General features: G+C 49.6%; 5 protein-coding genes across 5 annotated transcripts; 2 read left to right on the forward strand and 3 right to left on the reverse strand.

The window, feature by feature from the left end:
- Positions 1 to 456: 456 nt before the first annotated feature.
- On the forward strand, positions 457 to 2,560 carry BDW74DRAFT_83966 (uncharacterized protein). Its single transcript, XM_073733860.1, has 5 exons — positions 457 to 593; positions 734 to 1,017; positions 1,084 to 1,188; positions 1,278 to 1,663; positions 1,745 to 2,560. Exons 2-5 carry the CDS (start codon positions 868 to 870, stop codon positions 2,379 to 2,381), a joined length of 1,278 nt encoding a protein of 425 aa, XP_073580234.1. The 5' UTR covers positions 457 to 593; positions 734 to 867; the 3' UTR covers positions 2,382 to 2,560.
- Positions 2,561 to 2,972: 412 nt separating this feature from the next.
- On the reverse strand, positions 2,973 to 4,912 carry BDW74DRAFT_181798 (uncharacterized protein; the record flags this gene model as incomplete). Its single annotated transcript, XM_073730111.1, has 5 exons — positions 2,973 to 3,219; positions 3,917 to 4,069; positions 4,141 to 4,523; positions 4,589 to 4,693; positions 4,763 to 4,912. The coding sequence occupies 5 exons, from the start codon at positions 4,910 to 4,912 to the stop codon at positions 2,973 to 2,975; spliced, it is 1,038 nt and encodes a 345-aa protein (XP_073580235.1).
- A 910-nt stretch (positions 4,913 to 5,822) lies between these two features.
- BDW74DRAFT_181799 (uncharacterized protein) lies at positions 5,823 to 6,369 on the reverse strand (the record flags this gene model as incomplete). The annotated part of the gene is made up of 3 exons (XM_073730112.1): positions 5,823 to 6,020; positions 6,077 to 6,248; positions 6,335 to 6,369. The coding sequence occupies 3 exons, from the start codon at positions 6,367 to 6,369 to the stop codon at positions 5,823 to 5,825; spliced, it is 405 nt and encodes a 134-aa protein (XP_073580236.1).
- Positions 6,370 to 9,847: 3,478 nt separating this feature from the next.
- On the forward strand, positions 9,848 to 10,561 carry BDW74DRAFT_181800 (uncharacterized protein; the record flags this gene model as incomplete). Its single annotated transcript, XM_073730113.1, has 2 exons — positions 9,848 to 9,888; positions 9,943 to 10,561. The coding sequence occupies 2 exons, from the start codon at positions 9,848 to 9,850 to the stop codon at positions 10,559 to 10,561; spliced, it is 660 nt and encodes a 219-aa protein (XP_073580237.1).
- A 3,392-nt stretch (positions 10,562 to 13,953) lies between these two features.
- On the reverse strand, positions 13,954 to 14,639 carry BDW74DRAFT_181801 (uncharacterized protein; the record flags this gene model as incomplete). Its single annotated transcript, XM_073730114.1, has 3 exons — positions 13,954 to 14,164; positions 14,282 to 14,428; positions 14,512 to 14,639. 3 exons carry the CDS (start codon positions 14,637 to 14,639, stop codon positions 13,954 to 13,956), a joined length of 486 nt encoding a protein of 161 aa, XP_073580238.1.
- Between the last annotated feature and the right edge of the window lie 2,706 nt (positions 14,640 to 17,345).

Genomic DNA, 17,345 nt, shown 5'->3' on the forward strand with positions numbered 1-17,345 from the left:
CCGTACCAGAACGCATGTAACGCCTTTTAACCCCAGCTCTTCGAATGAAATACTCAACAACCCTGTAAGCTTATTCTCTCTCTTGTTCTTACCCAAGCGCAGAGAGCAATGGCGATTAAAGGAACAATGCTAATGCTGATAATATATGCATTCAGAGCAATGGCTGTGTCGAGAAGGTTGACATCTTTGGGGTCCTTTGCACATGGACTGACGACACCCTACCTAGGCACTTAAATACCCTTATCAACCTTAGTGATCCTGCTCCCCTCAGGTATGTTGCCTATCGAGCTGACAGGCAAGATTTGTTAGCGGGATGTAAAAGTAAGCTTATGCCATGGCTGTGCCTCTCCATACTCTGCGTCAGCCTTTGGCGACCGCCCGAGCGACGATTGGAACAGGATGGGAGCGGTGGCTATAACTTTGTTGCAATCCCACCTACACCCCTATCTTCCTCGGTCTGGCCGTCAGCAATTAATGTGAACTGATTATCAACACGCGAAAATCAGTGTCTGTACAACCGTACCTAGCATGCCTAACAGGCGGGAGCCTCACCGACCTCAGGACCTCAGGACCTCGTATAAGCAAAGTCGCTAGTAAGCATCTCGTTTTTTCTCAGAGAGTCATCTACAACTCCCTTTTAATTGTCATGGCTGGCACGGTAATGGCCTGGTTTACCAGGAGGCCGATGCCCCCTTTCTTGATACCTAGGTAGGTACTGATCAAAGAACCTTAGCGGCTTAGGCGTTTAGATAGTAGGTTCTTACCCGGCACGTTCTACAACTTCCACAAGAAAAGCAATCAACGGCTTCTCGAGTCTGAGGTTTCCCTTTCTCATCGAACGATTCGAGTCACCAGAACAGACCAGCCATGCCCATGAGCCCAGCCGGCATCAAGGTGCTGATTTCCATCGCGGTCGCCATGGCCTTGGTCACTATTGTGCTTGCCCTACGATTCTGGGCCCTTTTCCTGTTCAAGAAACGCCCGTGGTATCCTGAGTACCTTGCGACTCTGGCATATGTGCGTGAGCTCAGTTTGGCACATTCCAGTCTATCTTGATTATTCCACTCACATGAATATCGGCAGGTCAGCCTCGTGGCGCATTCAGCCTTGCAAATATGGAGCATCACAAACGGCATGGGGAAGCACACCAGTGAGATGACCGTAGACGAGATAGAGGTTCTCAGGAAGGTAAGCTACCTACCTATGGTACCCTACCTAGTCCACAATCCCCCGATCTCGACAATATGGTATCTGCTAACATACCATACCTACAATAGTTCGTAACCGCCTCCTCAATGACCTGGCTCGTCAACACCAGCGTTGGGAAACTCTCCATGCTAACTCTGTACCTCACCCTCTTCGGCATCTGCCGCACCCTCAGAGTCGCAATCTACACGACCTGTGCCTGCGTCGCTGCCTACACAGTCGCCTACCTTGTCCTGCTAGTCCTTAACTGCCCGCCGCTCGCCCCGCCCAATGGCTGGTTCCCCGTCGCACGGGGCTCCTGCCGCCCCATGTCAATAACCGAGCAGGCAATCCTCATCGCAGTGAATATGCTGCTCGACTGCGCAATCGCCGCCCTGCCCGTTCCCGTCCTGTGGAGATTAAAGGTCCCGCGCGCGAAGAAGATTAGCATTGCGGGGGTTTTTGCGATGGGGTTGAGGTAAACATCACCCGTCCCTGCATTGGGCCATGCAGGCGTTTAATATAATGTACCTGGTTGTAATGTTGCGGCTTGTGCTAGTGTCGTCGGTGTCCTCATCTGGCGACTCGGCATGTCTTTCCATCTCCCCGCCCACGGCGATATGTCCGTCTCCGTCGTCTATATCACCCTCCCCGCGACGCTGGAGATGTGGCTGGGCATGATGGTCATTTGCCTGCCGGGCATTGCGCCACTCGCGCGCCGGTATATTGTGACGATTTCTTGTCTCAGGCCGTTCAGGCCCTTGGCGGGAAAGCAACGTGCTGGCCGGCGCGAGCGGCCGGGCCGTGCAGCGGATCATACCACTGGCGGGACACCACAGCTTGGGGTCGAGGGATGCGAGGCCCCGGGGGCGGAGTCGAAGGGGAAAGACGAGGAGCAAGGGCTCTCCTCGTCCACGGTGGAGTTGGTTGGGCGCCGTGAGTATCAGGATTCAGACGAGATAGATGGATGTACTGCTGCGGTTGATATCACCGAGCGTGACTGCACCGGAACCCGCGCTTTATCCGGGCCTGTGAGACACGGTAGTGCCAGCCTAGAGCTAGGTCTCGGGGATGGAACTCCTGGTGGTTTTGACGGTGGCGAGAATGAAGCCGCGGTGATGAAGATGTATGATGGACGTGAGCCCCGAGCTGGAGGGAGAGGGCCTGCGGCTGGAAGAGACGAACGCGCGCGATGAGGGCCGTCTAGAACTCTATGATGATCATCTGATTCTTCATATCTCCTTCCTCCGCGTTGCACCTTCTATGAGATGAATATAGTACCAGCTGATGAGTAGGTATCTACTCATGAGGATTTCGGACCTGTAGACCGTGGACGCGGGGGAAAGCGGGAACCCCACCAGTCGAGAATACTCCTACGGAGTTAGGTACGGAGTAGGTAGCCATCGGCATATGAGCCTATTGGCCGACGCTTGCAAGGTTACACAGACGCGGGGCAAAGCCCAGAGGCCCAGAGGCCTGGATATAAGACCCGGCACCTATGCCATCACTCACAGCTACCATACCGTCACGTCTCCAACTTGAACCACCGCTCAGATGCTTGCCCACCCCGATAAGCGAGCCACCTCCTCCGATACTAGGTCGGCGTCTTGTGCATGCGGTGCAGTCCGGCTCGTCTGCACCGGCTCGCTAATCGCCAAGGTTGTCCCTTTTAGCAAACTCCCCCCCCTCTCTCTCATCCTTCGCTTCCCACAATACTTGCTAGGTCGACTGAACTAACCCGAAGCTCCTTTCTATAATAATAGATATGCTGCCACTGCACCGAATGTCTAAAGTCCACCGGAAGCACGCACGCCCTGAACCTTCAATACCCCTCCGATAGCGTCGAGATCACCGGAACCGAGCATCTTTCGGATTTCTCGTATGAAGCGGACAGCGGGAATCGGGTTACGCGTCATTTCTGCACGGTCTGCGGGATTGATATGTACTCTGATGGCGAGGGATGGCCGGGGATGAAGTTCGTTCGGGTTGGCGTTTTTGATGATATCCATCAGGGGGCGTTGGAGGATTGCAGGCCTGATGTTGAGTTGTATGTCTCGAGGAAACCCGGGTGGTTGGAAGGTGTGGAGGGGTGTGCGCAAAGGGAGAAGATGTAGGATAAATGTATTCTATGAAATTCACGAAAATCACAAGCAATCTGCTGTCTATAAAATGGTCCTAAAATGGTCATTGCTCTAGGTATAAAGGTCGAAGTGAAGAGTCTAAAAGTCTTGAGGAATCGCACCGACGGTCGCACAGCGATGTCCTGGGAGAGGAGAAGATATAGATTGAGTGACACCTACCGGCTGAAATGCCCTGCCCCTTCTGCCCATAGCATTCTCATTCGTGATCTGAATGCAACTCCGGCTGGTATCGGTCTGCAAAAGCCCCAGCCAACTCCGTCTCGTTCCCGTGTCACCCAAAGCTCGCGGGCCCAGACTCTGACCGAGGTGTATATCTCTCTCTGTCAGACTGGCCTGGCCCTTGGCTATGCTGATGTTCAGCGAGATGAACCTCATAGTCCCGGCCCACCAACTCCACCGTCGAGGAATGCGGCTCCACGTTTTCACCACCGCTCAAACCTCTGTGTTTTATAGGCGTTCCACCAATCGTAAATTGCGCGGGCCCTCGGCCAACTGCGTGCCATGGAAGTTGAGGATCATCGAGTCTTCTTTCCGTTCTTGACATATACCGCAGGCTACGGGGTAATATTCTTTTGGTATGGCGTCGGAACAAGGGCGCCAGTGACGGAAGACTGATGACAATAATACTGAGCCAAAGCTCCAATGACTGGGCAAGCGTTGCGCGCGCAAGTGCGACGGAGACATCCGGCGGCGACGTCGGGTTAGCGGTGATATATAAGCGCCAGCAAATGACGGTAACGACGCTGTACATGATCGGCAACATTAGCGACCGTAGCCATTCGGACCATGCAGTGATGGGTAGTGAGCTACATACCTGAGTCCCATAAGGGACATACCCGCAATGAGTACCTTTTTGTACCGTGGAATTTTCAGTTCCCATAGCATGGGGATCGGGAGCACGGCGACTCCGACGTCGAGAGCAATGTTGAACCCGATCATGGCGATCATGGCGTCTCCCACGATTGCTTTCCGACAGCTACCGTTGAGCAGCTGGGCCCCAGTCTGCGAGAACGGATAGCATTTTCCAAGAAACAGAGCCAGTGTCACGGCAAAGTAAACGCCGGTCATGGCGCAGCCGATGCAGATCGTGATTCTGAAATGTCGTGTCGAGCCGAACAGCGTTAGGTACAGGGTAAGCATGGAGAGTTTACACCCGGCGCTGCCAACCAGCCAGAAGATCATATCCGTTAAAAGAAACTGAATGATTGTCAGGTATTCGACATGATGGAGATGGGGTACGTGCCCGCGTAGGGGCCGCTTACCTTCCAGTACACGTCTATCTCATGGCCATTCAAGGTCGCCACTGGCTTTCCCAAACCATTGCAGATAGCCCAAACCTGTACAGTGGACTTGCCAACGCATGCCAGCTAGATGGACCTTTCTTCAGCGACCCTAGGATCCGATTGGGTGAGGCAGTGGTCGGAATCGAGACGTACATATGCCAGGAGAACGAGATATCCAGGAACTTTCACGCTTTTCCGTTCAGAACAATCCGTCCAGAAGCGTAGAGCGACCACCAGCGTCGTGAAGACACCAAAGACAATAACCCAGATCAACAATTTGAGCCCCTTAGCGCTAGTCGACATGTCGCAAGTATTCCTTAAGCAAGTGGAAGGCAGGGTCCACTGAAACTGGCGGTGGAAATCTCTGCCTTTTCAGAATACACCTCTGCCCTATTCATCTTCGTGTGCAACACTGATGAGTAGGTAAGCCCTTGGCATCTGACGGCTGCCTTGCTGTGCTGAGGGAAATGATGCTGGTGTCGGAGCGGAAATATGCCTGATAGGTGTGCTTGAGGCAGCTTACCTGCACACCTATATGGAACTACAGACTCCGCTCCAACATCCGCCCTTGTCTCTGATCAGCGAGGACGTCCCTCTCAAGACAAACTGTTGACTGGTTTGAACGCGGCAGATTGATCCTTGCATCTGAGAGACATAATGATCGAAAATTCAGTTCAAAACACGAACTGAGTATAACAAACAGTATCGCGATTGGCAACGTAGTCGGGCTCTGTCGAGACTTCCAGTTGAAATTTCCAAGCGACACCGAGGAGAAAGATGACCCGAAGACTGACCGCGATGCCGGGGTTAACTGGTGTTGGGAGGCCCCTGCCTAGTATAAGGCGCCCAGACTTCGCTACGACCTTCCACAGTGAGGAATGTAACGTCTGGGCAGGCGCTACCCAGCCCCATCAGGACTTGCATTTCCGGAGTGATCTGCGAGCTTATATGGGCATGCATGAGCGGGGTCTATCTGCAACTTGGTCACAGAGTACATGTAAGCCGGTATCCAATCATCATAGACAGATTCTCCTCAAGTGTGGTTACACGACCAGTGCATCATCCAGTTCTTCTGACGATCTCATTAATCAGCTCATTTCACCGGTCGACAGTGATGGTTAAGCCGGGGAAAGCCGTTCATCTCATCCCATCCTCCCGCTGAGCCTAAAGGTCAATACCAGCTCATTGTCTTATCGACACGCGATGCAAGTAATCACCCGTAATAGGAGCCAACAACAAGTGGGTACTGCTTCTCATCCGGATACTGCGTTCGAATCGATGCCTTCGCTTCCTCGACTCGGTTCTGGTTCGTGAAGAGCCCCTTCTCTGCAAACAACGTAATCTGATCATCGACCCAAAACCAACATCCCTGACCCATCCCATTGAACTCGTAAAGGTGCCGCTTTTCGCTCTCGAGAAATCCACAAAATTCTTCACTTCCAACCAATCGCGCACATCAAGACGCACGATCTTCGTGGAGTCCGGTGAGAACTTGTAGGGAAGTTGGCTGATAACTAGGATTCCTTTTGAGCCACCTTGGATTATTGTGCTAGGTACGGTGTAGGAGGGCGTCATGTCAAGCTGGATGAAGTTGCATTCCGCTGAGACGACGTTCAAGTAGAATGTCCAGTGGTTGCGCCTGATTCGAGGCGGCCGTGAGCGACCGCGGAGATAAAGATGACGGGTAGTTCAAGTATCTCCGGCTTTTCTCTGGCGGGAGCGAACTGATTCGGCTGGAAAGCTGGCGCGGTGAAGTCCATTTTGATAGTGGGATCGATATTGATGACTTCGGATTACGTACAATAATGTGATAACCACATCATAGATTGCTTAAAAGGAGAAGTATATTACCCGCCCGGCATAAGGCCGTATTGATTCTCCGGCGGGGTGCCTAGTAGTAGGTGCATATCTTGTATTGATATTTCTATGTCTCTCTTGTGTAACGTCTAGGCCTTGCATAAACATTAAACAGCCGAAATACCCCTGGAATTTGTCCCTTCAGCCAGAAAACAAATGACCATGGGTATCACTTGGATATGATTTATTTTGCTAGCTAAGGATTAGTTTGCTGTAAACCATATCATACACACTGAACAATGTACGCTAGTAGGTTCGACCTAGACATACTCATACTACCTCTAGGTATGAAATCTAACTAACTGTAACAGTGAGTAAAATACCTTGCTTAAATGTTATGTACAGCAGTCTTGAGTGCATACATGGACGAGTCGGATTGACTCCACTATCTGGACAATTCTAGAACAAGAGCACTTGTTGGCGCCGTAACGTCCAGGATCGACCGGGGAAACCCAATCGTAAACCTACCTTACTTTAGAGAAGTAGGTTAGCTTTCTAACCTGGGGTCATTTTACAACACAATGCAGCTGAGACATGAGCAGTTGTTCTACGATGTGCTGTTCATAGATCCCACGTGGTACAGCTGTGTAGGCAACATGGAAGATGTTGTCATGAACTTGAACATTGTCCTTCTGGTCCATGTGGCCCAAGGGTATTGCAGAAATAGGAAATATTTCTCTTGCCAATAACGCCACTCCAAGTCTATTTAGGGTGTTGTTTACAGGGGCCAGCGATGCGGGTCCCACCAAATTGGGCGAGTTAGGGCTTGCGTAGCCGGTCCCCACCCCTCGACTAGGTAACGACGACCGCCCTATCTACCTTTTTATATGCCATTATGTATCTCATATGTTCTCATTGCACGGAGTGAAGATAGGAGATAGAGTATATTTGGCGATGAGGTAGATTATGTCGAGCCTCGCTGAGTATTCCGATGAAACGGTGTGGCTTTTCGCGGCATTCTCGATAAGAGACATTGTGGCTCCTGAGCAGAAAAGCACTTTTTGAACATAACCTGGCGTCTCAATGGATAGCTACATTCAAAGACGGAGCTAAGCTATCCTCGCAAAGAACTAGAGCTCCTAGAAGGAGTTTGGGATAAATATCTCGGAGCTTCCCCCGTTATGTTATGTTAACATTTCCCTACCATCTCTCCAGTCTGTCAGCTCATTGACCAAATCTTGAACGCAATCATGTCGCAATCCTAGAAGATCCTTCTCTACTATTGTTTTCTCACGTATCTCTACCGTCTCACAGTTCCGTGTTGCGCTTCGCGGGGGCCACGCTGGTAAGTCCCCCGCCGCCTCTATCTCTTCCCATTAATACCACCTAACTGGTCCCAAGGTATCTTGTCGAGAACAGCGCCCGAGTCTCCACGAGCCTCTCAATTGACCAGATTCTCGACCATGATGAAAATAGACTCACGTTCGAAGTCCTAGCTATCACAGGCGACTACGCCAAATATCTCTGGAAGTGTATCCAAGGAGTCATAGAAGCACGCGGTGTGTCGAAGGCAGTTTATGAGTTGCCGCCGTTTTGAAACCAGCTTTCCAAGGAATCGCGCCAAAACCCTCGAAAGAGCCGGAAGATGGAGAAGCACCTTCGCAAATCGCTACCTCGCTGGCCGGAGGAGAGGATTGGCGGACAACAAGCAACTCAAGCGAGCATACAGATAACGTTAGAAATGGCCGTGTTGGCGATTAAAGTCTACGCCGAGCGAAACAAGAGAGTTCACCGTGCGAGAATCCTTTGACGGACCAGCGATAAGACTAAAGAGGCTGCGATTACCAAGAACAACGTTGACAGACTGGGGGACTCTCTTCAAAGATACTTCAGACATCATGCAACATTTGAGAGTATGATGGGTATGTTTTTGGGATGCGAACCAATATTTTTGAGAGTATGGGTATGGATAGGAAGAGTAAGGAAAGTCAGGGAAAGGTGAAGAACGCTACGCGCGAAGGGCTGCGAGGTAGCTGGAGTAGACCGGCTGCCGGTGGTTATGGAGGATTATTCGTCGATTTCAAGAATAGAGAGTGCTATTTTCACACGAAAGATCTCAAATAATAATAAGATACACTGATTGTAGTTCAGCGACTATAATCACGGCGAAAGCAGGACCAGGATGTAGGCCTTTGACTGGAAGGGCGCTTACCGATTTACTTTGAGATTGAGCCACAATGCCATATGAGATGTGGATGCATTTATTAGCAGACTCCCTAGATCCGCCTGTTAAAGAGAAAAAACGCGAATTATAACTCGTACAAGACGTGGGCTAATTGTGTATAATTATCATATGAAGCGCTTCGTGGCCGGTTCATAGCTACATGGTTCCAATTAGAGGCGCAACACGTTGTCCCAGAAAAGGTCTAGTTGCATTCAGGCGTCAATCAAGGTTGAGGTCCCAATCAATAAACGTGAATAGCAAACCTTGGAAATTCCGCTGCCAGGAGGAGCTGACCCCGTTCGCTGCCAGAGACTTACGGCTTCCCCCGCCCGTCCCCACTTTTGATATGGATAATTGAATCGACGTTCATAGATGGTGCGCACTGTTTGACACGGAGATAAAAATGGAAAAGGAAGAAGTTAGTAAGGGTGAGACTTTGAGTATTAAGTCCCGATGTAAAGGTGTGGCGTTGGTGGATGTGGTTGATCAGAGACATTGTCTCCTTATAATAAAAACGAATTGCGTCTTCGGGTCGATCTCGTTGATGATACACAAAGGCCAGAGCCATGGCACTGGCGTTTCCTCCTTAAAAGAATGAGAACAATCAGGTTCTCACCCATCTATGAGATGCGTCTGATAGATCGGGTGCAGTGACTCTGATCAGCCCTAGCAACTTAGGGCATCCGCCCCTTAACTTGCAATGTCTTTTAACACCTTATTGATGCTGTTATCATCAACAGGGCAATTAAGTTTACCAAGAGATAAAGATAGAAGCAAAGCATGCTTTAAAGGGCTTGGGCAGTAAGTTTGGATTATTTAACGGGTGTTTTGTGGGGTTCTTGATGAGAGACCTTGTGGCTCCAGAACAAAAGGAATGTAACTGCGTGCACAACTCTAAGAGCCACAGCTCAAAGCAACTACCATAACCGCTACACAAAGCACCCAAGATCTGGCAGGTTATCTGAAGCTTAAATATTAGGCATAACGTCGGGTATCCCCCGGTACAAATCCCATCCCCAACGACTTGCAGTACGACATCCCGCGCAGGTCAGCTCTATTCCACCTCTAATCTGATATACAATAGTTGTTTTCTTTGATCATTGGGATCATCTATTTGCTGATTGCGCATCCATATTGTTTCGTATTGACCGGTTTTTGCCGCAAAATACACCATCGTTCTGTCCTCCTCAAAACTTCCCTAAACGATACATCTCGTCATGCCGCCTGTGGAACTCAGTCATTTTCGGAAAGTGTCAGTGTATGCCTCCGTCTATCCCTTCCTTCGATCAGCCCAAATGCTAACATTCTGCAGGGTCGTCCGTTCCTCCCGAATGTTAACCTACGGCGACGTTATCCATTCCAGAACTCGCATTCCCGTCAACGCCAATATTCCACTGCGCCAAATTGTCCAACTAAACAAGAACCACCTTTCGCCGAGAGAACTACCCATTGTCGGTGACTACGCGCGCGACGCCTACCAGTGCATCAAGGTATCTATGAGGGAATGCGGTGTGCCCAGAAAAATCCGCGGTCAAGTAGTGGAGAGTTTTAAGGATAATCTCTGCGCGGAGAGGCGAAATGATGATCTCGAACCCCAGCAGCGGATTTACGAGAACTATCTGCGCAGCTGCCTTCCGCCTGTCTTCCCTAACGGGCCGGGCATGACCATTGAAATGGCGGCGTTCGCGATCGTTATTTACGCTCTTCGGAGCAAGATGTTTCACCGAGAGAGACCGTTTAGGGGAAGGTCCGACGAGCAGATTACTCAGGACGACATTAGGGAGCTTGAAATTCATTTTTTGGGATATAAATCCCACGGCGAGACGCTGGTGGGCGGGATGAACATGCGTGCGGAATTGAAGTTTTGGAAAATGCAGGGGCTGTCGAGAATCGCTCGGAAACAGCGAGCAGCAGGCTCAACCTCCCGCTGAACTGACTGACGCTTGAAGAATATCTTTGATCATTGTGCGACCGGAAATCCTTTCCGTTTCCCAGCCACTGTGGAGGACTAGAAATGCTTAGACTTTGTTTTACCCGCGGTATGGATTTGATGGAGCGTTCCATAGAGGTCATTATAGAGGGGTTTCTGTTACTTCATTTTCCATATAGGTCGTAAGAGAGTGACGTGCCCTTGTTCTGAAATGCCACCAAGGCTGCTCTTGCTTTTCAATTATAGCCTAATTGGGCGATCAAGAATCTATGAAGTAACACATCCAATGTAGCATTCTCTAGAGCATCCTCTAGCCAGGTACTGATAACTTCCATTCAAATATTCCTCCTTAGCTATCTACACACTACTCCCCATACAACTTATGGTACTAGTGCAGTGCCTTCCAATGTTGGTTGTCATCGTTTTCCTTCATCATACAAAGTGCACTCGCCGGTTTGGCCTGTAGATGGACATACACAAGATTGAAGCGCGTGATGCTTTGGAATTGGATATTCTTTGAGTTTATGATTTCCTTAATAAACTCATAAAGCTTTGAAAGCTCCATGCAAAGGCTCAAAGGGTGCATCCGGCGGCCAAAGGGTGCACTGTTGGCATTGTTGATTAGACGCATTCCTACCTAGGTACCTCTAAGCAATGAAACACCAGTGACTATCCAAAAAGCTCTATGCAGGGCACGTAAACATTCAATGAATGTAGTCTACAAAGTGCTTTGAAACCCAAGCTCAGATAGAGCTAAGGACTTAGGATAAATACCGCGGAAATCCCCCAGTTTGCTGCTCTTCTTCGTCACCACCCTCTCATCTTCAATCAGAACCCTCGTATTCCTTTCACAACGACCATACTATAGTCAATCTTGTTTTCCGAGTATCACTAAAAATTGCCCAACATTCCATCTATCACCATGAATCTAAGTAGTATGGCACAGAATCTCAACAGTTTGTTCAGCAGCTTTTTTGACCATCCTACCACCAAAGGTCCTTTGTCAACAGAGAGCGACTGTTCAACCTCTCAGTCTGACTCTGGTTCACCCCAGGATAGGCGTTCATCGCCATAGTCCTCATCCTCATCCTGCATATCAAGGTACTTCCCGTTCACTTGAATTGCCCCTGCGTGGTGGGATCATCTATGCTAACAATGACATTGGCCACAATGATGAGCACAATCAACCCTATGAGCGAAACTATTCAGACGTACCGAACCCGTCTTACGATCATTCCAAAGTGAATGATGCGCTTGCAGCCGCTAAGAAAGCCGCCGAAAAGAAATTGCGAAGGCATTAGCCAATCACAAAAAATGCCATTTATCCTTATTCGAGGCGCAGCTTATCGATGAATAGCTCCAGACTATCAATACGGCAATCAAAGAACGTGATCGGGCCCTGCAGCTTGCCCTGATAAGGGATTATGTTGCAGCCTTCTGAAACCCAATGCGACCGGTCATCAAATACAAGGTTCCAGATAGCCTGGTGGACATTGTATGCCAGTACTCGAAGGCACTCAGAGACGGTGAAATGATGGACACACTTCAGATCGTTCCATGGAGAAGACGCTGAGAGATGCATTGCTGTTTATTCAAGAAAAAGGCGGCCCAACTCTCAAGCTGGACACTGTCAAGCGGGCAATTGAACTATGGTATACGCCGCGCGGAACAAAATGTTTCATGGCGTGCGAGGAGTTGATACCAGAGACAGAGATATTAAGGAGATGAAAAGGCTATGGCCTGGGGTGGAAGCCCAGCAGGAAATTCTGGAAGAGATTATCGATTCCAAGATTCAGCTTGCAACATGGTGCAATGTCGTCGGTCGTCATGTCGGACAAGCCAAGGATAAGGCTAGAATGAAGGCTAACGAGCAGCCAAAAGGTATTGGGAGCGACAGGGCTGCAGAGAATGTTGAAAGCCAATATGGAGGTGGCGGTGATACTAATATGAAAATTGATGTTCGGGATTGAACTACTGCTGTAGGTGTATGATTCTTCCATAGATTGATATTGTTGTTCCGATGTTCATTTGGTTTCTTGCTATGTCCTGATACACTTGTTTGGATTTGATTGAGTTTTGTGTATCGTTTATGTAGATGGTGAAGAATCTTTTCAGATAGGTACTCCAATCCTTCACCTACCTGGGGAGTACTATAGTAGAGTTGAAGCCTTATTTGCGATTTAGGCAATTGACGTAGACTGCAGGATCTGGTGAAATGATTTATACATAGCTTTTGCTCAAGGGGTGACTCTGATGGGATGACAAAGTGTCTGCGTCTGGAATTTATCAGGTGCATTAGTTAACCTTATATCTAAGGTTGGGCAGATGGACTTCCGGAAGCACTTTATGGAGGCCTGGGGATTTTATAGATGGCACTTTGTACTTTCTCATCCATGGATGTTGACCACCTGGGCACATATTACCATCTGTCGTAATTTCTTTCTTTAAAATTCTATCAAAGATGAGCCTATTGCTTCCCTGACTTTCCACGGACAGCCAAAATTGCCCCGCCGTAAAAGTCCATTGTTATTCTAGGTTATACCTTCTGCGAGATTTGAGACTACTCTTTATCTAGAATTCAAAGTAGGTTCCCCCTCGAAGGCAGTGTCAGGACCCTGTTTCTAATCTATGAGTTTCGCCTGTTGCCATAGATTCTCTCATACGCTTTGTTGCTATCTGCAAGTGATACTGGTATCCCAAAATCAATCTAAGGCTTTGGATGCTGGTTTTCAATTTTACTGCTTGTTAAGTAAGGTATACCTATCAGGCTGATCCTCAAATCTTCTAGACCGATCGGTGTGGCCGCTATAATTACCACCTAAAGCAAGAACTTAGTTAGATATGGCATTTACCTCATAAGGTTGTCGTGGCCATCATCCTCATCATTACGACTGTCATGATTGAAATCATTATCCACGAGGTTATCCGAATCAACGTCCTCATCAGAGAATTGGTAATCTCAGCAAGTGAAACATGACCCGTCAACATCACACTGGATCTGCAAGATCTTGAACGAATAGAAAGACTTTCATCGGTCTCAAATCTCTGACAACACGCTTAGCTCCCAGTCACAAAGGCCAAGCAGGCTCTCCTCACTCCAGCTCTTGGTGCATTAAACTGGATGCATTATAGTGCTCTCTAGGTAGATACGCAATAACGAGGCGCAGTCAATGGAGAACCATGCAAGCAGCATTTGGCGTTTAAACAGCATAATGGCATTCATATTCGTAAATACATACAGTAGACCCCTGCATTTGCACCAGGGTATAGGGAAAACCTAAATCAAGGGGAAAAACCTATACCAGGGACTTGAAACATAAAGACAACATGAACATTAAAAGCCCCCCGCAATACCACCATGATTTGCGGAAAACAAGCCACCGACACCGCTGCCTACTCAGCTGCATCCACCTCCACATGCGCCTCCGGCTCCGGCTCCGGCTCCGCCTCTCTCTCTATGAGTTCGTAATCATAGTCCCTACGTTGGCCCTCAATGCGGCTGCGACGAGTAGCAGGGCAGCACGGCTGCGTGACAGTAAGCTGGTTACACTCGGAGTAGATCGTATTCGAGTCATTGCAGGCTGCGATGCGGACGCGCCAGGGTCTGCCATATCGTATCAAGTGAAGGTTTCTGTTAGCGGATGGTCTTTTTATTTTCCTTGGCCTTGGGATACACTAGAACACTGGAAGAAAGAGGAAGGGGAACATGATGAGATCATACCCATTTTGAATATCCGGTTTCCGGCATTTGCCAGGGATGGTTAGGCAGCCTGCCGACGTGGAAACAGGGCCGCCGACTTTGATGGAGGTTGGCGGGTAGCTCAGGCCAAAGTTGGTCAGGTAGATGCACATCGAGGTGGGGTCGGTGCTGGAAAACGAAGAAGAAGGTCAGATTGAGGACATGGAATTTATCTATAAGGTAAAGCAAAGGGGGGAGGGAATCTCGCATACTTCACGGAGCTCCAGCACACTTTCCAGTCCTTGCAGAGGTTCAGCGGGTTTGGAGCGGGAGGGGAAAGGCATTGGATTGCGGAGGCCGTTGTGACGAGGGCGGCGAGGAATGGGAGGGTGAGATGCATTTTGGCTTGTTACTTTGAAGAATGCTTAAAGTCTTGGAGGTTCTTGAAAGCTAGGAAGTGGAAGATGAGAGACGATGCGGCATCAACACCAGGCTCGCGGCCTCCTACTTATACCCTAGCCAGTCCTATTCCAATGTAGGCAAACACCATTGATCCATCGTAAAGCTCCCCAGGACCAGCTTCGAGCCATACTGATGTGACAACCACCAACCGGAAAAGAGATTTGGCGATTGATCATATGTAGTATGTATCCTTGATCCTGGCATGTATAGCATCCATGGCACTGACCTATGGTACTGGTAGGTAGTATCATTTACTGCGGATTCAGACGCCTCTTACATATACCAGAGTCGGTTGGCTCATATCCAAAGTGCCAGTGTAGCCCCTACAGCCAGCAGAGTATACCTAGAGTAGGCTTATCCCCGAACATCTCCGCGGCCGTAATCAAACACAATCACAACATTAGAGAAGATCTCACTATGTCACAGGCACCGACTCGACAGCTCTTCTAGGGCTAATATTTCCTTCGCGCAATTGTTCGCTCCATTATCCAGAGTTCACCAGCAGAGTCGTTCAATAGGTGCTCACCTGTTATTGCTACTTGCACCGTCGCTTAGTTTTACCTCAGTCCACTCATTGGGCCAATCTGCGAGGCTCGCAGCAGCCTGCTCTGCGGTGAGGTCACGCGCCATATAACCAGCAAAGCTGGGGCATTTGTGGGTTATACATCTATTGGTATCTGTGCTGTTGGACTGTGCCAGGAGGCTGAAAGACGAACAGGGCTATCCTGGGCTGTTACCTACACGGCCGCCAATTGCCAGCGGAAGCGAGCATGGTTTCAACCTGCAGTGCATTTGCACGGTCTGCGCTTTTTACATTACAAAACTCGGGGTTCGTATAGTCCGCCAAGGCTGCTCGAGCTTCAGAGATGGTTAGGTCGCTGTGGACCTCAAGGCATCACCCACTTGTCCTCAAATCCGTGGATATACAGGTCCGTGCTTAACAGCCTCTACAGTGGCGAGGGAACATACCTGGCCATATCCATAGAAGCCCATAGGTGAACTGACCACGTGTGCAGGTAGGAGGGCAATTCATCTAACTGGTCAGTCCGCAGCCTTGCCTATGGGTCTGGAGATCAAGATCGAGTTGGAGCTTGGCAGATGAGGGTTGAGGCTGACGGGAATACGAACATGGATAACCTGGTCCACGATCCTCTCTCCACCAATCGAAACCCTGGGTTGGTGCAGGGCACTGGCCATGTACCATGTCAACCACAAGGCCGGATGGATTGTTCCCCGTTCCCCGTTCCGCGGTAGCCAACCGGAGCCGCCTCTAGGAGCCCCGTCTCACACCGAAAGTCTTTTTATAGCCCCTGGAGGCCGGCGCATCGAACAGCATCCATGATTCTGCGCGGTGCTGTTCAATGGATGTGTTTCGAATGTTTGCGGCACAATTGGAACAAACAATCTTGCGGCATTGAGGGAGTATGGGGCAAGAGAAGACCGCATCAATAAGGTAAGAAGCGTAGTCTTACATTACCTAGGAAGCGCAGTGGAATGGCCACTGTGTCGGGGGTCAGAGAGGCCCGGTTCCAGTTCCAGTTCTCGTGTTCACCCCAGCGCCACCCACTGCGCGACATCTCACACGCATGAACCTCCCCGCCATTAAGAATGGCATTCATCTGCCGCACTCGTGGACCTTACCCCGCCTATTCTACATTCTACACTTCCACAGGATTACGCTGGCGTTTGCGGGGTCGGGTTGGACAGATCAGGAGCGCCGCGGCCCTTGTAAATAATGCGATTGGCTCGCTTGGGTTGTCAATACATCCAATCACGTCGGTCAAAGTGCTGGTGGCGCTGGGTATGGTAGGTACTGTAGGTAATTGTCACTACCATAATGGCCATCAAGGTATAGGTAGTCGCCGACTACAGCAAGTGCCAGAGCTAGTAGGTGTATGGACACTTTCCTGCACCGAAAGTCGCACAGGTCATCAAGTGACTCAGGCTCATACACGGGCCCAAGGTCAGGCAGCTTCCACGCGAGCTTAGCCCGTCTCCATAGCCCAGAGACGTCCGGTGCTACGGTAATAGACACATCATATGATCTAGACTCTCATCTCAATGCCCCTCTCGCAGGCAGTAAGCACGTTGGGTACCCTTCTATTTCCTTACCTCGGCCTCAGACCAAAAGAGGAGGGCAAGAGACTGGTCTAGTATTGCTTGTAATTATGGTTGCCAGCTCTAACGCTTACCCGGGAAGCGCCCGGGTTCCAAGCTGTCTGTGCTGCTTATCCGGAGACATCGATGAGTATATAGGTATTGATTCGATACCAGCATATTCGATGCACTGTGTGGGTGCTTTATCCACCGGCTTCGGGAAGGGTAAGCACGATTTTGGGGTGAAGCGGTATGATCTCGCGCTCTTCGGCGGTGGGCCGGTCATATACCTCTGGATCTGGAGTCAAGATCATCATCCACTTGCTTTTTCGAATCTCAAGATCCCAATAATCCTCACTTCCCCATCTACCATAGATGACATATACCCTTTCCCCTCCACAAGGGGATATGTCAGCTAGACTGTGCTGTGAACGCTATCCTTGTAAGTTTCAAGGTCCAAACTTAGCAGACCTCAACAACATCTTCGTCTAGTTCCAGGTCAATGTTGAGAGAGAACATATAAGGTCTGTGGGCTTATATCCATTTC

The sequence above is a fragment of the Aspergillus multicolor genome, assembly GCF_047715735.1.
Source record: "Aspergillus multicolor strain CBS 133.54 unplaced genomic scaffold BDW74scaffold_30, whole genome shotgun sequence".
NCBI lineage: Eukaryota > Fungi > Ascomycota > Eurotiomycetes > Eurotiales > Aspergillaceae > Aspergillus > Aspergillus multicolor.